Source organism: Phallusia mammillata, chromosome 4 (assembly GCF_965637545.1).
Source record: "Phallusia mammillata chromosome 4, kaPhaMamm4.hap1.1, whole genome shotgun sequence".
Lineage (NCBI taxonomy): Eukaryota > Metazoa > Chordata > Ascidiacea > Phlebobranchia > Ascidiidae > Phallusia > Phallusia mammillata.
In genome coordinates this window covers 4,297,355-4,320,620 of record NC_137255.1, presented here as the reverse complement: position 1 = coordinate 4,320,620, position 23,266 = coordinate 4,297,355, and the positions used below count along the sequence as shown (strand labels likewise).

Genomic DNA, 23,266 nt, shown 5'->3' with positions numbered 1-23,266 from the left:
TAACATCTAAATACCTTTTAAATTGTCATATACTGATAAATTGTACACCCAAAATGTGTTTGCAAACAAGTGCCTATTTTCAATCAACTAAACATTTACCCAAATGTAACCCAACTATTCAGAAGGTACGTATTAATGTTTACAATCAAATTTTACAGGTTTGAAGAAATGTCCTTAGTAAATATGTCGTTTACTTGAATTATTTCGACCAGGCGAAACTATGGTATCGCCGGTTCAATTTAGGGTGAAACTGCTGGCACGGTTTAAATCTAGGTCACCAAACAAAGCATCGTGTTATTCACTAAAACACACGTTCCACCTTTTACAAGCAAAACTTATCTCTCGACGATAAAACCAATTTTTACCTAGGGAAATCCCCCACTAAACCAACCATGTCTTCTTTTGTTTAAGTCAGCGGTTTCCGATTTTTGACGAAACCCTCAGTTAGTAAATTTAAACATGTATGCGTTACTATAAATCAGTGGTTCCTAACCGGGGAGGAATTTTATGAGTTCAGGGAAGAAATTTCAAAAACTGTAAAAAAAATACATTAGAAATGTTACAGAATATTTTTGTAAATACATAGTCCATTATAATTTAGATCCGGTTGTAAAGGATTCTAAAATGGACATCCCCAATTATAAGGTCTATTTCAAATTGCTATAATTCTTTATGTTATATTTGTTTTTCGTCTTATGGGGAGGAATGAATAGTTCGAAAATGTGCCAAGGGAGGAATGTCACAAAAATGGTTGGGAACCATTTAACAGTTAAATCATATAGAATAGGGTCCAACATGGACAATAAGGACCCCGCTATCGAATCTAAAGACCATTTTAACAATTAAGCCACATGTAGAAATGGCCTTACCCTCCTAAAAGCACAAATTCCTGAATGGAAAAGATTTCCTCCTAAGACCACTCTTATAAGTCGTAAAGAAAGTCAGTAAATATTATCATTAGTCGCTTTCTAGGCCAGTCGTGCGCTCTGGTTGTAAACTTCGCTGTAATAGCACTGCAGTTGTTTCTTGTGACCATATTAGCTGTACTAGAAAACAGACAACAGTTACCACGTTTTCTTACAGAGTACGCAAAGCTTTGGCCTCGGTATTATCTCGTATACGAAATACGCAAAACAAAGCAAATACTCCTACTAAACAGCTACCATGAAAAGTAAATAAGATTGCAAAATACCACTTTTAAAAAGACGTGAAAATACTGCTCTTGGCTTCGCTATTAAAACACTTATGAAGAATGCAAGGCAAAGCCAATGCCCTTACCATACTTTTGCATTTGCAAACTATGTGCAACAAACATGGTTAAAAGCTCCTCTTTTAACAACACTACAAACGCTGCAGCTGCAAAAATACCTAGCCTTATCACAAAACAATGTGTCCTCAAAAATACACAATGCCAGATAAATTCACCAAGAATTTCCTCAAAAGGACCATTATGGAGCAACTGGATTTGACTATGGAGCCGTTTCAAATACAAAACACACGCCCTTCGTTCCATTAGAACGCATGACCCGCAGCCCGCAACTAAACTGGCAACCGAAACTTAAATGAATGGGCGGTTTGCTATCGAGCCATAAGGCAAACAATTCAGTTGTTTATGCCCTATGCGAGTGGTGTTAAATACATAGTTGCCTTGCTGTTTCGCCAACAACGCGTTTAGCAGTTTTATGTATACACCCCTCTTATGTTGTCAATGTTTTTGTACAACAACAAAGAAACCAAGGGTTACTTTTGGTCACATATCCTAACAACATACAGCATTTTGTTTCGGATTGATACAGTTTATAGATACCAGCTTTTGTAACAATAGTAAAAGCCTTTTTTAGCGTACACTGTCAAAACAAACTTGTTGCGTTTACTTATTTTTTTACAATTTTGTTTGTCACAATGCCTAATTCCCTTAATTTGCCTGTAATGAACATGTACCTGAGGTCCATTCCAATCTTTAGCAGGGCAGTCTATGAGCTAATACTGGAACTTAATAATACCCTGCAAATTCTATAGAATGGTGGCTTACAGTTGCACAACAATGAAAAGTTGAAACAACAATAAACTTTGTTGACACAACAATACGAAAACATTCTATGACTGCAAAACGTCTCGCAAATTGTCATTTAGCTACATAACGTGCTTCCAGCGAGACGTAACTGAAATGAAAAAGGACTTAAATTCAATTAAAGATATTCCGTGCTTTTGAGTCAGCAAAGCGTGGAAAAGACTTTAGTGATTTCTTGAAAGGGTTCCGAGTGCTTCAAGCCAATTTAGCAAGAAAAGGCCTGAATGAGATTCTTCCCTGTGACATTAATTGAGGTTATTTGCCGTCTACGCTCTTTACATTGAGTGACATGTGGTTAATTGTTGGGGATTTTTTTGAAACATTGGCTTTTGGGGGATTCCATTGCGCCTTTTGATGAACAAAATTTGCAAGAAGCTTATGCAAGCTAGCATGATGTACAAAATATAGTTTGCTGCATTGAAAAATGTATTTTCGCAGTAGTGTTACAAAAATAATGATATATTTGTCAATATAGGTATCATTATTTCAAAATGCGACCCAAATATATAATACGTGTTTTATTTGAATATTTTGAAGCCCATTTGACACCTCATTAGGGGCAATTTTGGCCTTGCTCAAAACTGCATACGTGTTTTTTCTCTTTTATTGATATAACGTTTTTACACCTTTTTTAAACACGTTTTTGATACTTATTTATCAAAAACATAGCTTGAGGTTTTTAAATGTTATGACACTTATATCACTACATAGGGGGGATATTAGTTTGTTTAGAAAGTCATTGGCAAAAAATAGTATAGTACTGCCCTGACTGTACTGTTTTTCAATCGTACACTCGCCAAATCTATATATTACTTCCAATCGGTATACTATCTCGCAATAAGCCTGAACTAAACCACTAATTGCACAAAGAAAAAAACATCCACAAATAATTCGATTTGAATCGTTTTATGAAGTCCACATAACAAAATTGAAAACACAAAAACGTTCAGGCCACATAAAAAATAACCAATGCCAACACCTCACACTCCGAAATTTCAGTCATGACGTCACAAACACTTGTAAATTCCAAAACGAAATACGTCACAAAGCAACAAATTGCGTCACACCAAGGTACAGTGTCAGTTGGATCATAAGGTAATTAAGTTTCGTTTTTTAAATAGGATTTACGATCAAAAAGTTTTTGGGAAACACTGCTGCTAGACTACTAGTATTTGTAATGTTAAAAATTGCTTTTTTAGATATTTAGGCAGCACCTAATTTAAAAAAATGTTTCTAGTTGCAAAAACGACTTAGGTTAGGTAAAAAAAGTTATTCTTTAAAAAAACTTTTTAGCACAATTTTTTTTTGATGGTGCAGTATTACAGAAAATGAATTATTGTGCAGATTTCCTATTTCAGTTTTAGCAACTGTTTGCAGCCATTTGGAAGACGCATGGAACGAGATATTAGTGTTTTTCGCGTATTGCACAATAAGACGATACTTCAGCACAGATAATACATACGTGAAGTATTTGCGATTTAGCTGGTCACCACAAATGACATTATTCACTCTTGTTTGAAAGCAGTAGTTTGGAAACAAAACGGTCACATAAAAAAACAAGTTTTTGGTTCCAAAATGTACTAAAAATTTGAGTTTGCAAATAGATTTTGTATTTTTCTGGTAGCACTACTTTAAAAGAAACCTTTTGAAACAGAAAAATGCACAACTGAGACGAAACATGCTAAAAAATAGGGCAAAATTTAACACAATTTTGGGGTAAAATGCAAAAAAATGAGCCCCCATTAATTTGGCTATGCGACATCAGTGTTGTATGAAAATTCTATTTTAAAACTGTCAAGAGGTTAACAAGACAGAAAGGGTCAAGAAAGAACTCATATCACAAAGCATAGATAGCCACTGAATGCTGGTACTGTAGGCTAAGCTACTACCATTAGCGGGACATTGAATCCTTAACCACTGGTTGGAAAATCCCATGGCCTGGTGGTGTTTGCTTACCAATTACAAAGGCTGTGGAAACGACTGGTGAAAAATGTGCCCTCTGTGTGACCTGTCAATGTCATTAAGGGAGTGTTTGTCTTTCCCTAAGGTTGTTAAAAGTACTTAGGAGTAGTGTTTCTAAACTGTAGGCCATGAAAACATTTTACTGGGGACAAAATTTGTAGTGTTATGGGCAACGCCCGAATGCGTTATGATATGATCAAATGAGTCCACCGTCGAGCTGCCTGTTTTATTGCAAAGTGATTGAATCATTTTTTATCTAATTGACGTTAGGAAACTAAATTATGTTAAAAAGGCTGTTATAATCGGCTGTTACCGTACAAATGAACTTTTGTTTACAACTTACAACTCGCAAATTAAATTTTACTAAAGCCGGGGCCAAAAAGTTTGGAAACCACTGAATTATGTAATCCAAAGCAGGGTGTTTAAAGCAGTATAGGAATTGTTTAGTTTATAATTGTGTCCATCGTCCAAGTCTAAAGTCCTGCGTTAAACTGTTTTTTTTTATGTTGAGCTATAACCACTTTGAATAGAGAATTATCAAAAAGCGTTAAATGTATGAAATGACAATATCTTTTTTTCCAAATACCCGATTTAATGCATAAAGAATGGCAGAAATGGTCTCCACGTGATACCGCAATGACAAAAAATATGAATTTGCTATGTCACGGTTACAAAGATATTTTGGGAAACAATGTACGGTAAACCACCAAAATAAAAAAATTCCAATTTTTTGAGTTACACTGAAAGAAGGCTATCGGAAAAAGGCTGAGTCATTTGGTTCACAGCGACGCATCACTTTTAAGTCGAATTCCCCCTACTTGATGACGTAATACCCTTGGCGCGACGCCAACGCAGTTCGGAAAGTCCGGGAAACTTTAAGCCACACATTTTAATAAATAAAGTGGCCCTTTGTAATTGTAATGACGCCTTGTTTCGAAAGGATTGCGACATTCAGGGAATTTTACAAACCCCTTAGCGACATCGTGTGGCAAAATGGTTTAATCTTACGTCAGGGCAGGGGTGGGCAACCTGCAGCCTGCGGGATAAATGGGGCCCATTGATTAAAAGTTGTGCGGCCCACAGAGACACTTGGATTTCAAATGTACGGATTAGGCGAAGATCCGGATTACCCGATGCTGATTAGTTAAAGCCTTATCACATTAAAAATCATTTGTAACTATGTTTTACTAGGGTAGGCCTACCATATTTTCATCCCCAAAAAGGAGGACACATTCCCGACAAAGAATAATAACACTTACTTGTGTGCGCAAAGAAAATGAAGGCACAAGATATGTGACGAATTTTATGCAGTCATTTATTATAGTCCAATTTGGATAAAGTTTAACTTATTACACATTATTAATTTTATTTAAAACCCCACATTCTTTGCCGGTTTTTAAAAGGCACAATTGTTATTTAGATATTTAGCAAATACAGAAAACTCAAAATAGAGGACATTTGGGCATTTTATTGTCCATGGAGGACAACTTGCTTTTCGTTAAAAATGAGGACATGTCCTCCAAAAAGAGGACGTATGGTAGGCCTATACTAGGGTAGGTAAAAATGTTGGTACTAATAAATATATGTTAAAGATGAAATGAAATTTTTAATGGGTTATGTATAATAAATATTTCAATGAAATAATTGCATGTTCAAATGATAAGTTTGCATTAGCGGTATAACCGTTTTGTTCGAGTGTGGAGTCTTAACCTTAAAATTATATTTTTAGTCAACGCAGCCCTTGTTAATTATAGTTTTGCTTCAAATGGATTTACTTAAATTGTCATCGAATTTCAAGTTGATTTGCATATGACTGACACACTTGGTTTTGGAAGGAGCACCATAGGTTTGCTGTAATATTTGGATGGATAAACAACTAAAGGTCTCTTTGGTTTAAGTGTACAATATTTGTGGACGTGCTGTTATGTGGTTTGTAAAAGTAAAAATTTTTCTTTTTTAGAGTTATTAAAATAAAACATTTTCGTGCGTTTTGCGTTTTTGGTCTTTGTCTTATATTTGTTTTATCGTTAGTAGCTGCATCTTTAATTTGGAAATGATTATTTTTTGTTATTTTTGCCATTTTTACATCGGTATAAATAAGTTTTAAAGGGTTTTGTGTGAAAAAACACATTCTTTAAGTAAACAATGCCAAGAGGACGTAAAAGACAAAAAAACACAATTTCTGTAAAAACCTAAAGTCACCATTAAACAGTAATTGGGGGTTTCCCAAATTAAAGAGGAACTATCTTATTTAAAAAAATGACATAACTTAAAGGAGGACGGAAATGCCCATATGCAATAAATAAAAACCACGCAACTGGTGAACTAATTCGGTCCACGAATAATGAATCGCACAGGTGTAGGTCTTCGAAATCGGGTATTTCACCGTTCACAAAGATTTTGCTTCACATCACGTCTTGGCTCGAGTAAAAAACATCTGCGAAAAAAATGTTTTGCGTTTTCCTTTAAGGTTTTTTTTAAAGGGAAAACCCCCAAAAAATTTTAGCAATAAATTTAGAAAATGGAGTTTTACCTTTAAGTAAGAGCGAAATTGCTTTAAATTCATTTCTCTCAGGGCCTGACAATATTCCTGCAAAAAAATTAACAAACAGTTACATGGATTTCGAAATAAAATACAAAGCTATATATAAAGCAGCTTAAATGGTATCCAGTTTTTTTCCTAAAACAACTGCAATCTTTTATTTAAGACGCTTTTAATGGTCGCTGGTCTGCATGGACAGTTCCGAGCTAATCCTAGTCTTAATGCACACAAATAAGGATAAAAAACAAAAAAATTTGACAAACAACTTACGTCAATCACTGGAGTTGACGTATTGAGGGAAGGAAGATATTCTTGGCGCAGATAATTTTCCAAATTGCATTCCTGGATAAAACAACAACATAGTGGTAAAATAAGCTATTGCTGCCAGGCATAATGTATGACCAAGTATTGCTCATCCAACAGTTTTATTGTAAACAATCGACGTTTCGACGTCCTATACAAGACGCCTTCATCAGGATAATGACATAATTGGCAAGACAAATTTCAAATTGCAAGTTATGTCATTATCCTGATGAAGGCGTCTTGTATAGGACGTCGAAACGTCGATTGTTTACAATAAAACTGCTGGATGAGCAATACTTGGTCAACATAATGGTAAGTTCCTGTTTTTTTCTAACTTGTCAGCTGTAATGTTTGCATAACAAATTGGACCTGAGCCTATATAATCGATCTGAAACAACGTCCTTATTTCTAAACAATGCCTTTGTTTTTGATTAACGTCCGTATTTTGTTTTATTTTCAACAATTACAAGTCAAATCCCTGCTACAAATAAAAGTAAACCTAGACCTGAGCTGTCGTGAGATTCACGAAGTATTTTCTACAAACAAGAAGTTGCTGGAACAGAAAATTGTTTCTGGCAAAAAAATGTCGCATATGACATGTCATGGCTCGTATAAATGCAAAGATTTATTCAAAAACGTTTGTTTCGTTTCGTATGAAAATTAATTTTTCGGTTGGTCTTATTTTCGGCTCCTTGTCGATGGCAATTAACCCTGGTTATATGTCAGTGAGAAAAAAATGTGTTAGGTGTGCGTGATTGGTCTGTTAAAGAAACTTAAGAAATAATTTAATTTCAAAATCTATCAATGAATTCACGAGCGAAAACTAGTTAAAAAAAACCTTAAGATTGCGGTGCTATTTTAACGAACTTTTTTTGTTTCACCTTTTTTGTGTGGACAGTTTTAAGTAGGTGCGCTGACTCTCCGAGAGCCAGAACCGTTTGCGCGTCCGAGAGGTCAAAGGTTGATTTCAGAGGAGCAAGAAAACATACGGGAACCACAGATTTACGAACGAACTCCCAGCAGTTAATCCCACTGTAAGATTCATCTGCGAAAACAAAATCCATTTCGTGGAATGTTGCTCAGAATAAACTGAAAAATGAGTTACTCCAACTAAAATTTATAAAATTGCTTTTAAGTATATTGTAATGCGCCAACAAGCAAATTATGAAACTCCTGGGTCATGTGTTTCAGCAAATGCAGTTTTCAGTGTTATGGGTGAACTGCTGGGTCAATCGAGGTCAAAATTTACAGAGGCCAACTTTTGATAGATATCTATCATGTGTATAAACTTGAAAAAATTTGGCTCACTCTTTCATGGATAAACAGGAATAAAATGCATGTTAACAAAAGAATAAAAAAAATAGGACACACAACAAAACGTATACCTTTGTAAACCAACCACATTTGCAACATTTTTGACATTGTTTTAAGATAGGTCATACAGAAAGTAGCAAGACCGGAAAAAAGTTTAAGTCTTATCTTTCGAAAAACATTTTATATAAAGAAGTCTTGCTTTCGAGTTCGAAAAAGCCTCATTTTATCTCAAAATCCGTCAGATAAACAAAAAATCAGACGATTTTGTTGGTTTAAAACTAATAAAATACTTTCACCAATAACATACACAAATTTTATTTGTTAACATAAAGTGACAAAATCACCGAAAAAAACTCACCCCACGCTTCCACAAGCTTGGCGAGCACACCGAAACATATCTTCTGCGATATCGGGTCAGGGAATTCCCCCGCTCCTTGTATCAAAGTCGACAAAACCATCTCAGTGTCCGACGGTGCTGAAATATAAAACATCAGTTTGTGAGATCAGTGTTTCACAAAATATTTTAGGCTTCCGACTATTTTGATAAAAATAGCAAGTAATGAAAACAGCATGTTGGTGTTTTTGCAACAAATAACGTCATAATTATCATTTCTGACGTAAAAATGCCACCAAATGATGAACGTGCTGCGTTCAAATGGAAAACAACCGCTCCATGACGTTAGTATTCCGTAATGGTTACGTCACACATACGAGAGATGACGTAGTTACCATTAATTGTATGGCAATGATGACGTCATGCACGTGAAAATGACGTAGCCACGTGGCTGTTATTTATACTAGAATTGATGACGTAACAACCATGGTAAGCTTGGTTGTTAATTGTACGACAATGATGTTGTCACGTATACGAGAAATGACGTAGAAAAATGACAAGCGTTATTGTGACGTTGCAATACTATTACACAAAAATGTCGACAAAGATGAAAAACTCTTTGTACCAAATAGAAATAAAAAGTCTTTTTTAACACACTTGCAAAAGGCTTTTACGAATTATGTTCGCAATAAATTGGCAACAGCTTCGAAAAACAAATAAAGTAACAAGGAAGTTTAAGTAGGGTTAGGTGACGGACACAAAAACTCCACCCTTGTAGCTATTGTTTCTTACATACTTTGGGATTTTCATCTTCAGCTCGGCGGGAAATTTTGTTTTAATTCCCCGCGGGCTTTGTTTTAAACGCACCGGACTAGAGATGACTAAGAACGCTTTCAAGAGTAGGGGACTTTGTATTGTTGTAAACAAACAAGATGAACTGAGCAAAGTTCAGAGTGGAAGTTTCAAAAACAAAGTCAGTGGAAAATTTTTGTATTTTTTTATACTTTTTAGACCAGTGACATATAATAGTACACTAACTAAATCATTTTATGCAGTTTTTTAACTATGCAATCCCATTTTGATTCTGGTGAACAAATAAATGGTAATTTAAAGTGAAAGAAGCCATCATAGGGGTAAAAACAAGTCTTTTTTACCCTTATGTTCATTTTTACTTGGAAAAAACAGTGATGCAGTACATTCCCATATTATATAACACAAAAAGCATCAGTTTTTATGCCAAAATAAAAGTTTCAAATATTTCCCCTTCACATTACGTGTCATTCCTTTCTATGACGCAACATGACTAAAAAATAAGTAGCACTTCTATAATATGCAAATTAAGATTGTTTAGAAGCGAAATTCTATGACGTAACGCATTGGTCACAGTTTCAAAGCATATTTTCTTATCCGGAAACAGTATATTGGTTTATCTTGATTTTGAATGAATTTAAACTTTTGTTTTGTGAAGGTTTTTCGTTCAATATCTAAGAAAAGCAAAAAATATATTAACATACAGTAAATCCGGATTTTCGCCTAATCCGGAGTAATGTTTTGGTCCAAACGGGATTAACTACGGTTTACTGTATTTTTTTCCATTCATGATCTAACAGTTAACAATATTTAGATTTACATACATTTTGGATTAAAACTGTTAAAAAAGATTGAAATTGGCAAAACAAGAAAAAAATGTTGGGCCTTTTGGTCATGAGTCATTATTTTACCAACAGTGGCTCTTAAGTTCTTTAAAACCAAAACAAGTCATTTTGACATTGAAATCGTTATTTTACCATTTTTCGATGTTGTACCTAAAAACTGTGGTAAGCGGCTCAAAACAAAAACCAACCTTGTCGTAGAATTACGCCAGCGACGCCGTTTGAGACCAGAGCGAATAGAAACTGGAAATAAGTTCTTCGAATCATGCGTGCGTCGTCGTCGCTAGATGTCGCCACGGCGTCCCCATTGTGAATCGACAAAAGTTCAAAAACTGCTCGAACGACCAACATAAAAACTTCTTGAAGAAAGGGCTCAATCAGTTTCTGTTGGAAGTAAATTGGACATTTGTGTTTGAAAATTTAAGCTTTACAGTACCTTAGGACCATTTAAAGCAGTGGTTCTTAACCTTATTCCTTGCTGCACCCCTTTCAAAATTTGTATTTTGATTTTTTTCTAAGTGTTGTACATCAAATGGCAATTTTATGTAAAAATGTTGACTTTCAGGTTTAGGGCTATAATACGGGCCGCTTAAAACTCTAAAACAACCGTTTCGGAATTTGTTTACAAGAGGCCCAACCTTGAACTTATTGACAATTTGATTGAGTAGAGGTATGAAGTCGTGTAGAGATCGTGATTGGTCGTTTGAGATGAGGTGGCGAACTGTGATTGGTACAAACGGTAGCACCTCGTCCTCCATACAAATAACCATACGATGTAAGTACTGTCGAACACCTAAAACAAAATACGGTAAAAATGGTTAAAACCTCGGTTAATCCGGACCCGTTTGAACAAAAATATTGTCCGGATTATGTGAAGATCCGGATTAACCGATGTCGATTAGTTCAAGCCTTACCACATTACAAATCATTTGTACCTCAAGTTTTGTCTGAATTAGGCGAAGATCCGGATTAACCGATGTCAATTAGTTAAACCCTTACCACAGTATAAAGCATTTGTAACTCAAGTTTTGTCCGCATTAGACAAAGATCTGGATTGCTTTAGCACTGCTTTACCACATAACAAATCATTTGTACCATATATACGATTTGCCATACAACTTGTGACGTCACAAACAAAAATTGCGTTAACCCAAAACAAGCAGTTATGAAATTATATTTTTACGCCACAGACAACAGTTGAAAGCATTATTTAAAATAAAAAAGGCAATGAAAAAATGGAAAAACGTAGATGATTATTGTTGCAAAAACAGGCGACCCAACCAAGTAACATTTTTAATCTGGCCTCACATACTTTTTGGGGGCTTATATTTATACATGCGGTACCATACAGTGTTCAGTTCCACTCGTACAGGGTTTAGACTTGTTTCAATCGCAAAATGCTCTATGTGCTACAGGTTGACTGTGATTTACCATGCTTTTTTGATGTACATAAGTGAGTTATTAACCGTGAATCTTGACAGAAAAAATTTGAGGCACTTTTTTCACTCACCTGTATGTAGGATCTGTTTATGTACATTGGTGTCCAGAGCAGATAGAAATACCTTCAAGGCATCAGTGTAAACATGGGCACAACCTGACTGGCTCATCGTCTGCTTGTTGCTGAACGCTTTACTCGTACGACTGAAAAAATAATGCAAACAGTTTTACTATCGACTAAAGCACGCACCAACATTTAGGATAAACATGCCCATAGTAAAGTTGTCAGTTGGCCAGAAATTGGGACCCGAACCCGAAAGTACAAGACTGAAAACTGGCCTCAAACCCTTTTTGGTAACAAAGTCGAAATTAGGCCAAAAAGTTGGTGAATTTACGGCACAAATTGAATGAAGTAAGACTCAAATGAAGCCTGTATATTAAAACTTAATTCCGAGTCCTAACCCGACCCGTAAAGCCCAGCCTGAATTACACACTTGCCTTGAGTTGCAAGTGAGTCATTTTAGCCCAAAAGTCCACAAAACTGTCTAAAGCAGTGCATCTCAAACTTTTTCATATTTTTTTCAAAACGGTCCCTTTGCCATTATTTCTAGGGCCCGCGATCCTTAAGCTTAAATATATTTCAGATAAACGAAAGTTGATTGCAGAATTTTAGCTAGTAATGCAGAAAATCGCATAATAATCATCCAAAGACAGCTTGTGACATCACAGACAAGACAAAAAGCATTACGATTGTGCGCGAACAAATGTAGTTTTGATAGTTGCCATTCAATAAAGGCTATTGTTTCGCAATGGAAACAGTCGATTCTCAATTCTGCTTAGATTTAAATTTATTTAGTGGCACAAACTGACGCCAAATAAGATTATAAAATTACTTCAACCGCTTCGCGGTCCCCCAAAATTGCGTCACGGACCCCAGTTTGAGAACCGCTGATCTAAAGTCTCAATTATGACTGAAAGTTAAAGAAAATGAACCAATTAACGCAAAGCGTAGATGAAGAATGCACAAATGTGTGTTACAAGATACGCATATGCCTATTAGTGCATAGAATATAAAATTGCGAAACAAATGTGACAAGAATGTCATTTAAGGAGAGGTTTTAAACAATTAAATCCGGGCCCCACTTCCAATTCTACCTTAATTTAAATTTTGGAAAAAAAACAAGTTTCCCTTTAAACGAATTTAATCTGTTGGTTTCCCTTTAAACCACTCAAACTTACCTAGCATAAGACATTGCGTAGTTCAATGTAGTCGCGCAAATTTCACTTTCAGTAGGTTCCTTGCTATTCAGTATTGGCTTTTCAACTGACGCAAGCTCCATCATCTTCGCCACTAGAGGGCCGAACTCCTCCACCAGGGGACGCAAGAGAGATGTCATAAGTGCTGCACGTTTCTGCCCATCGAAGTTGCTGTTTACGATAACGTTTCCTGCGAGTTCGTAGACAAACAGCTGGTCGTCACGTGACAGGGCGCGTTCCACTCCAGTGCTCTGTGGTCACGTGATATTTGAAGATTTTTATTGGTTTCATATTTCTTGCAATGTTGCAAGGGTTGCGGTTTTCCCGCCCAATTGGGCTAACTTTTGACATCAAGTCGCGGGTTGCGGATTTTTTGACTCAAATGTTAGTGGTCTAAAACCAGCGTTTTTTTAAACGAGTATTTTACCCCCGAAACTTCTACAAATGCAAGTGCAATAAAAATCTACCTTGATAATTGAATATTTTTTAACACTTGGAAAGTTTAAGGCACGTTTTTGCAACTAGGAGGCATGCCTTTTTTTAAAACTACTGATTTTACTGATATTTTTTTAACTTAAAACTACAATGGGTAATAATTTGGTAGAAAAGTATTGAAAACATTTGCACACATAGATGTTTTTTAATATTTAACATTTCTACAATACTCAGAGTGGTGTAATTCTCATTTACATACCGGGTCTAGGACGAGCAAACTTTCAAGTTGTGTCAGAATTTCTTCACCAAATGGTGTAAGTTGCTTTCCAACTGTCTTCACAAATCTGTGGAAACACCATTAAAGAGTAAATGGTTTGTATGGTACCATGTATCCAAATTAAAACACCAAGGTACATTTACATGACCTTAAAACTACAAAATTTTTGTTACTTTGTCATACACAACATGTACATTTTAAAACACGTTAGTCTTTTGGCACAAAAAGAGTATTTATTAGGTCGTTTACGGCAAATAAAATATTGGCTTTAAAAAACCATTTCGGCCTATCTCAAAATCAGTGGTTATAAAACTTTTTTATTCATACTATGTACGAAATCTAAAGTTTGCTTAGATCGACATATTTTTAAGAATTAACCTTTTATTTTAATATTACCAACACACCTTGAAAAAAGATAAGCACATCGGCTTCGAACTTTAGGACACGAAGATCTCAATCCACGGTGATCGAGAAAAGCTTGTGTGGTGTTTGCTACCACCTGGTGTTGGTTACCATCTGTTGCAGCGACAGGAAAATAACGATCGTATCTCACAACTGTCTCAAAGAATTGAAGCCGAACAGCAGAATGGGAATGGTTGCTAACTCCAGTGGTTACAAGCTGGTAAATGGTTTATTGGTTACTGGTTTATATTGATGAATAGTTCAATGGCAACTGGCTTAAATTGGTTAATGGTTCAATGCTTACTGACTTATATTGATGAATGGTTCAATGGTCACTGGTTAAATTGATGAAAGGTACAATGGTTACTGGTTAAATTGATGAAAGGTTCAATGGTGACTGGTTAAATTGATGAATGGTTCAATGGTGACTGGTTAAATTGAGGAAAGGTTCAATGGTTACTGGTTAAATTGATGAATGGTTCAATGGTTACTGGTTAAATTGATGAATGGTTCAATGGTTACTGGTTAAATTGAGGAATGGTTCAATGGTTACTGGTTAAATTGTTGAATGGTTCAATGGTTACTGGTTAAATTGATGAATGGTTTAATGCTTTCTGGTTTAAATTGGTTCAATAGGTACTGGTTTACATTGATGAACAGTTTAATGGTCTCTGGTTGACATTGATGTATGTTTCAATGGTTACTGGTTTAAATTGATGAATGGTTGGTTTAAAGATCTGATTTTCAAGCATTGATTTGTTTACTATACTATCTGAATGGGTTAGAAGTGGTTTCAAAATTTTTGTAGTAAAAGACAGTGGTGTAATTCAGCCGGTGCGCACCAGATCTATAGAACCGTCTCTTTAAATTTTATGATATCAGCGAACCGGTTCGCATTACTGGTTGCTGTCAATGGACTTTTTGTAACAGAACCGGCTAAATAGTAAGGCTTTTGTGATAGAACCGGTTAACAAAAAATTTGAATCCCATCACTGGTTATAGACTAACTCTCACTTACAATAAACCCTATTTAAAAACTTTAAAATGTTTTTTGATGCCATGCCCCATTGGAACCAATTCCTAAACCTCTTAGGTGTCAGTAAACTCCAGACTGGGACACATTGTTAAAGAAATAGTAGCTAAACTTATTGTAAGTTGGATTTTATAATGTGGAAGGTTTTAAACGCAAACTGGTTGATATAACTTGAATCCAGTTCGTTAAGCAGAGTGCTGGTCATAACACGAAATGACGGTTATTTTTTCATTGGTAATTTTTGTTTAAGGGCGTAAGTAAAATACAACTATACACCCATTCTAACCTGCGTCATCATTTCATACAGCGGATAATTTTTGTTCTTCTCAGTGGAGAAATGAGCACTTAGGTTTGATGGCAATGACTCTCCAAGCATGTACAGCACCCTAAGTGTAAAATATAGCGTTATAATGCTGTACAACAGCGAGTTTTTTGTACAAAAGCTTGCTATAAAGATTGCTAAAAAATGGAACAAGGTAATAATTACTGCACAAAAATGTTAAACTGGTATACACACAATTTTTTTTATTGTTTTAGCAGTTGAACATGAGAAAAGATAACTTGTTAAACAAACAAAACTTCATCATTGCCAAAATGTGAGTGAAGATTCTGATCAAGTTTCCATAGAAATTTTACCTGATTGCTACTTCAACATCATTGAATGGTGCAGTCTGCCATTGTGATAATGTTTCATTTACAAGAGCTTGCACATTTTGAATTGCTAAATCCGGTGCCAAAAGTGCTAAATTGTCGTAGATAATTTTGATGCTTTTCAAATATTCCTGAAATTCTACTTCTTCTTCACCCTAAAAACAAAGTAGGAGTTTAACCTTTGACCTGTTGAAATTGTTTTCATAAAAATCCAAGACATTTAGTTTTTGTTAACATGTACTGGGGGCACATGTAGGCAAAAATGCTTGACATATTACAGCTGTTATTTACCAAAACAGTAATAGCTTCAAAGATTATGGTTAAAAATGTTGAATGAACAAAGCCTACAAACCGTTAAAAAAACAAAAACTTAGTCGTTTAGTGTGCCACAAATTAAAAAGTATTGGAAACACTGCTGAGACAAAAAGTTAAAGGAATAGCACAACGAAAAAGGTCAATTAATGGTTTTACTGTGTGGATTTTACATTACTGCTGAGTGTATATACTTACACAGTATGATTCAACATGTATATAAATAAAAAAATCTTTTACCTCGTTGTCAAACTGGTAATCAGGATCGTATTTCAGTTTTTTCACAATCACATAAAACAGCTCATTGAAAAGCACACCTTTTTCTTGGTAGATTCTACAAGTTTTGAAACATAATTTTTGTTAATTTAGTTTTTTCTCAAGTATGCATAAAATTCTTTAGCTATAAACCAGGCATATTTTAGGTGGAAAAGTTCTAATCTAAATTGTCAAAAAAAATGGAAATTTTAAATTGTTGTAAATTGTTATAATTGTCAAACTGTAAGTACCATTTAGATCATTTTGGAAACAAAACACCCAAAATGGCAATAAAGCAACAAAAATGAACACATATAAGATACAACAACAAAATAATATACCCTTGGGTTCTTTTTTGCATATCAATGAAATCTCTCATAAAGTCAATACATTGTGCTGATACATCATCATCTTCATGACCAAACATCTTTATACAAGTGGCGAGTTTTGATTGGATGGCAGAAACCAGTAATGAAACCTCTTGGTAGTTGCCATTACTGGAACTTGCTTTTGCCAACCTAAACAAAATGTAATTGGTTATTGGTGATGAAGGAAAGATACCAAGATAACTATTTGGCACAAAGCATTGGCATCAGATAAACTGTATGTACCAAAACCAAGTTTTTTTGGGGGGCTAAGCACTATATAACTAGGTGGTTTTTAAAGTTTAAACCAATCTCCCTTGAAGCAAGGGAAATTTGGTCACATATCTCTTTTATCGACCAACATAACCACAATAGTGAAATGTTTTTAATAACATTGACTACTTCTAACATGAAACCCAAGTTGGTACTGAATAAAGTGGGACTTTATACCAGTTATATATATTTTAACAAATGCTTACTTATTCCATGCATCAATGAGTGTTGAAGCCATTGCAGCCACTAATTTGGATAGTTTGATTACCAAATCTATGTTTTCATCTCCCTGAGAGCATACAGAAACACAATCAATTTTAAACACTCTGATAATAAACAGGCACCTTAAAAAATGAATATATATATATGTATATATTTGAGGAATATTTTAATCTATATCTATTTTTGTACTTCAAACTTTGAACTTTCAAAATTCAAAAAAGAAATAAAAATACAATTGTTTGTCTGATTATTTTCTCAAATATATATAGATATATATCCTCGGTAACAATTGTTTTCATGAAGCTACGTAAAAATTGAAAAATTGCAAGATATTGTAATCAAGGACAGGAAAGTAGTTAGTTTACATGCATTGAACCAAATTGAAATACTGCACTGTATGCCTGAGAGTTTGTAAGTGTTAAAATAAATAAACTAAGTGACAATTTATGTATCTTACAATATTTTTGTTAAACTGCCAATATGCACAAATGCACAAAATTAGACCTACTTCGGTTGCAAGCACATCAGTGGCCATAAGAGCTCCCCACAAGGTCTCAATTAATGCAAGTTTGTCGATAGGAAGCATTCCCTTTACTGCAATCTCTCTCAGACAATCACATGCTGCTTCTCTTGTTGCCATGGAATACAAGCTGCTCAAAAATCCATAAATAAGCTCCATGAATCTGGAAAATATGAACAGTTTGACTTATTCATTGGTCCACAAATAGTGACTCCAATTTGACCAGTAAGGCTGTACACTTTGGTCTGCAAAACACAAAAGTAACCACAGATCATGCGTGTCATTTACACAAGCAATTTATCACGCCTTCATAAGTGGATACACATATTTGTTTCTATACAAATGATAGGCTTCTGATTTTTTGCAAACTGGCCCCAACATTTACGGCCAGCTGTGCTAACTGTGCAAGAAATCGCTATATATATATGTTTAATGCGCAATTTTCAAATTAGAATAAATAACATTATCAAAATACACTATAGCACCAAAACCACAGGTTACTCCTGTTTAAATATATCATGTTATGACAAAAAACAGATGCATAGCTACATCATAGTAGGTCTGGATTTTAATATTATGGGTGAGTTCACATATTGGTTAACTTGTGGCAGATTTAGGATCCTTATTTATTAAATCAGAAGACTGAATTACCCACTATACAATTTAACGGAATCGTTTGTATTACAAAACCAATTACAATATGCAATGCAGAACAATAAAATAAGAGGGAGCCCATTATAGTTTATTTCAAAAATGAACCTTTATTTGGATTTGCTTAGTCCTAGGGGGGCTCTATTTCCCGGATTTTTTAATTCATGGGAATCGGGAAATATTTTTTTCATTTCCCGGGAATCCCGACCAGAAAAATGTGCCGATTTTTTCGTGGATAATTAAGTCATTGCAATCGCTAAAATTAGTTTATTTTCGCTGGAGGCATCTAATTAGCCATGATTTGTCGATTAAACTATATTTGCAATTTTGTTTGAACGTAAACAAGATTCAGAAATTACAAAAAATAAATTTGCTTTTTCTAGTACCGCTGGGTGGCGCATTTTCACGAAAATGATTTACCATCTCGTATAAAAACGCTTACTTACTTTATCATTAAAATTACAAAACGCCGTATTTTGGTAACAGCTAGCAGAAATTTAAACATTTCTGTTATTTTTTTACAAAATTACCACGTTTTTGCTTAATTTCCCAGGATTCGGGAACGAAATTTTGCCGGGAAATCCCGGGAATTTCCCCTCGAGACATTCCCAGGAAGGAACCCTACTTAGTCCTGACCAAAAAATAAACATAAGAAGTGCGATCTGTTGTGTGAAATAAAATACAGAACGATAACAAGATAATGCTATTTAAACGAAGCACAATAAACCCTTTTAAAAAGGTACACACTATGTAAATGTTTGCTTAAAACTTGAATTCACATTTACTGTTGTCACAATTTGATTACTTTTTTTGTGTGAATTATACCTATTCCTTTGGTGCCTGTCAGTGTTAATATAGGGAGAAAAGGTTTTCAATGTTTATGCAGTCAACTTTGAATAGGGCAACCATTGTGTTTGATTAAATTAACTGTTTTGAAAATTTTCCAACCGTTACAGTCGTATAACAAAGTGTTCCTTGACTTATCATGTAATATATATCGAAAATTGGGTAAAAGGCATATGTTAGATCAAGGGCGTGCAACTGTTTTTCACAATGAGCCGTAATTTACATTTGTAATGATGCTGATGGCCTGTCAATAAATCGACACAGACATTTTGATAAAAAAATCATTTAATGCAGTAGTTCCCAACTGGGGTTCAAGCCCCTTCAAAGGTCTGTGGGTTGGTTCCAGGTGTCCATAAAGGCAAAAATTTAAACCAGAGTGCTTTACATAAACTTTACCTCTATAATGTCCAAAATGCCCCCAAAAATCAATTTTTAGATTTAGCAGTGAATAGTATAAATTCTATAAAACAATGGACTTCAAAAAAAAAGTCAGCACTGGCTATACATTAATAGCTGTCACAAGGTGTGTTCTGGACCGCAGGTCATATGTTGCATGCCCATGTATTGGGTTGACAGTATATTGAGTATAACACATTGCATAGCATGTAAGCTACTAAAAAAAGAAAACAGCATAGCTTTCTAAACAGTTTCAAATCTATACCTGTGGTTTGCAATCAGATTAATGTCAATCCATGTGATGTAAGCACCCACCACTTGAAGACATGGAGCAATACACTTGGACTGTTTGTAATTCACTAGTATTCCATACCAAGAATCAACCATCTGAGGAACACAGCGTTCGCGCATTGTGTCTTTTAGCAACTGATTGTGGTTCTGTACCTGTTGAAAACAGTTGAAACTATTGTAAATACTCATTATAAAAAGTTAATACTTTGCATCAATTAATGATTCCCTGGGAAGGAATTTCGTTTAATTTGTACATATGTGGTTTGTAAACAGACACTTAAGCTCTGGGAATATAACCTGTGAAGTTATTAAAAGACCCAACTTTAAATAATCTTTGTATGGTTTAGCATCTTCTAGGTCAGTGGTTCTCAACTCTTTCAGGCCATGGACCACTGGCCCAGTAAAAATAATATTGTGGACCATTTCATTTTGGAGCCAGTTAGAAGTACGCATACAAAACAACTATTTGGGCTTGAAACCTAATTCTTGGAAACGGAATTTCAAGAAGTTAGATACAATTATTAACAGCTAACAATTTAGATTCTCTTTCAACATGTAATATGCAATCGTTTCCAGTTTATCGCCAAACTTAGTGGACCTCCTGTGGACCACCCAAAAAGTCATCATGGACCACCAGTTGAGAACCACTGCTCTAGGTAGTATATTAGGGAAAATGAAAATGTATTGAATTATTAAAGGCGAAATTAGTCGATAAAGGTTGTAACCACTGTTTTAGATCCTCCCTTATGTAAGTTACATTAACAATTTATGTTGTTTTAGGTGGTTGAGAGAAATAACACAATACAAAAGCGATTTTTTTTATAAGGCCTGAAAGTTCAAGTTTTTGTAACCTTTGCACTGTATGCTACAATCAATGTCTAGAAGTCTGCCACTAAGAACAAGAGGTGGAGTGAGAGAAATGGCACCTTCAAAGAGGTTTTTGTAAATATTGTGGAGTTGTAGTTCTAACATTTTTGTCAACTTTCATTAGGGCCAATTTGTTAAAAACGGCAATAAATTGCACAGGCACCCAAAATACTTGTTTTGAAACAAATTACATGGTATAGTTCTTAATTAACATGAAAAAAAACTCTTAACAACTCATAAAGATGAACATAAATTCATAACTCGAAAAAGCGTCTATGCAGACCAGCGATCACGGCACACTTATATGTATATCACAGTACACCAGGCCCATTGAAGGCGCCATACCGAATCAACCGGTCACCAATAACTCAAAGAAAATAAGAAAATACTAAAAACATTCCTTACAGCAGTTGTGTGATCGATTGTTCTGTCAACAACTTCAGAATCGATTGCCAGAAGAATCCTTAAATACATGTCTCGGCCTTTTTCGGACACACTCTCACTAAAGGGGTTCTCCCCCAATGCAGTGTACATGACATCACTGATGAAAGTGGTCCAATGTGTCAAATATTCCTTCGCAAATGCCAGCGCAAACACCTGAGCTGCCTTGTTACGAAGATAGGTTGGCAGCTCTCGAGTTGCTTGTTTGCTCTAGGAAAACGATCAAAAGTTTTTCATTCAAATTGAAAGTTAACTTGAAATCATAGAGATTATTTAAACTTGCTATTACACACTACAGTAAACCTTGATTAAACTGCATTCGGTTAATCTGGATCGTTGTATAGCTCTGACAAAATTTGAGGTACAAATGATTAGAATTGGATATGGCTCTAACTCAGTAGTTCTCAAACTGTGCGTCGCGACACCCTGGTGCGTCGTTTCAATTTTCCAAGGGCGTCGCAGAATAGTTCCGTTTCATCGCTTTTGGTGGTTGTATCGATAAACACAACTTTAATAATAAGTTTCCTCATTAACATTTATTTGCTGGTGCGTCACAAGACCAGAAAACTTTTCCAAAGGCGTCGCAACAAAAAAAAGTTTGAGAACCACTGCTCTAACTAATCGCCATTGGTTAATCCGGCTCCCCACCTAATGTGGACAAATTGGTTCAATCGGACCCGGATTAAAATAGGTTTACAGTAGTTTTAAAACTAATCACTTCACGATCTGAGTGGAAATTTTACACCAGTTTATTATTTTGTCATTCCAATGCCGAAAAACACAAAACCAAGTCTGCAAAATATATACCAATCCCATGCTCTTCAAAGTAAAGCATAAATGCTCTTTTGTCAATTGCCAATTATTGTATCATTTTTTTGCAACAGCCTCTCTTTTACGTGACAGCCAAAGTTACACCAATTCTGTTGGCTTAAACTCATAGATAAGAATTATTGTAAATACATACTAAAACAAAGCAGTTTTTTTACAGCCCACTACTAGTTTTACTGTGTACTAAGAAAAGATTATCTTACATAATTTTGCAGCCACATCAACAATGCAGCACGAAGACCATCAGTCAAATTTTGAGGCAAAACATCGTGTCTGCATTTGATTTGATGTTCAAGAACCTGAAACAGAAGGTATATTCAATCATAAAAAAACAAGGCATATGAATCCAACCACTTTTCAGATATATATAATGCTAAACAAAATATTTAGCCAAAATGCAACAATTTTCAGAAAAAATTTGGCAGTGTCAAAACCCATGTTTACAACATAAGTAACTTATTTTACAATAAAAATGCAGTTAATGGCAAAAATCTGTACCCTCCGTATGTGGTTGTCAGGCTTTGGTGTTTAGTTAGCGCCGTTTTAATGCAATCATTTCACTTTGTTTCAATTATCAAATATAAAAATAGCTGTGCCATACCAACTACTTTTTTACCTGCCACAAGAAGAAATTGACATGGTCTTCTTGATATGTTCCCTGTGCCAAGCAAGTAGCACAAATTTCCACACCTTGGTTGGAAGATTTGATTTGCTCAAAATATGCTACTGCCTGAAAAAGTAAAGGATGGTTAAGTTGAGTTTATTTTGCTTGATGAATAAAAACATACGTAGTGACACAAAAACAGAAATGGAAATAGCTGTGCAAACTGCAAATGTTTAAAATAAAAACTTATTACACAGTCAAGGAATTTACAAAAGAAACATAACATTATCAAACTAAAAAAAGGTTTAATATACCTTTGAATGAGTGTATTGGTCAGCCATTGGCCCCAAGCCACGAATAACGTCGTCTTCCATAATGTCTTGTTGTAGTATGTACAAAATCGTTTTTACAAAACCTGTCTGTCTCTACTCTCTACTGTGAAACACAAAACACTCGCTGTTAGCATTTTGGTACTTGTGAAACGATACCAGATGCAGATAATTTAATTCAGTGTGACGAAATCTGATGTAAAGTGTCACAACGTGGGTAAAAACCCAAACAAACGTCAACAACACGAAAACGTGACGTTTGTAGTAGCAAGACCACGCGGTGACGCAAACATATATTTTTCGAAAAGGGAAGCATAAACACACAAAAAGGGAACAAAAACACAAAAATGAATACATATTAAAACACATAATAGTTTTTGTGTTTTATTAAATACT

The 23,266-nt window shown here is 35.0% G+C and overlaps 1 protein-coding gene across 1 annotated transcript; it reads right to left on the bottom strand.

Annotated features, from left to right (window-relative positions):
* Nucleotides 1-2,961: 2,961 nt before the first annotated feature.
* On the bottom strand, nt 2,962-23,095 carry LOC145223960 (exportin-T-like). The gene is made up of 22 exons (XM_080090374.1): nt 22,856-23,095; nt 22,554-22,667; nt 22,141-22,236; nt 21,074-21,319; nt 19,776-19,954; nt 17,606-17,780; nt 17,082-17,164; nt 16,579-16,755; nt 16,223-16,316; nt 15,656-15,825; nt 15,306-15,405; nt 13,989-14,203; nt 13,567-13,651; nt 12,855-13,123; nt 11,689-11,819; nt 10,817-10,971; nt 10,370-10,562; nt 8,551-8,667; nt 7,760-7,923; nt 6,846-6,917; nt 6,567-6,623; nt 2,962-6,470 (listed from the first exon to the last, which is right to left on the bottom strand). The coding sequence occupies exons 1-22, from the start codon at nt 22,913-22,915 to the stop codon at nt 6,444-6,446; spliced, it is 2,979 nt and encodes a 992-aa protein (XP_079946500.1). The 5' UTR covers nt 22,916-23,095; the 3' UTR covers nt 2,962-6,443.
* Nucleotides 23,096-23,266: the final 171 nt, after the last annotated feature.

What these genes read in the sequence shown, in the direction of transcription:
- LOC145223960 (XM_080090374.1), bottom strand. Translation starts at nt 22,915, where the DNA reads ATGGAAGACGACGTTATTCGTGGCTTGGGGCCAATGGCTGACCAATAC. An exon ending in TGATGTGGCTGCAAAATTAT is followed by an intron (nt 21,320 to 22,140) that starts GTAAGATAATCT and finishes TCGTTTTCCTAG; the next exon opens with AGCAAACAAGCAACTCGAGA. An exon ending in GATGTTGAAGTAGCAATCAG is followed by an intron (nt 15,406 to 15,655) that starts GTAAAATTTCTA and finishes TTTTACACTTAG; the next exon opens with GGTGCTGTACATGCTTGGAG.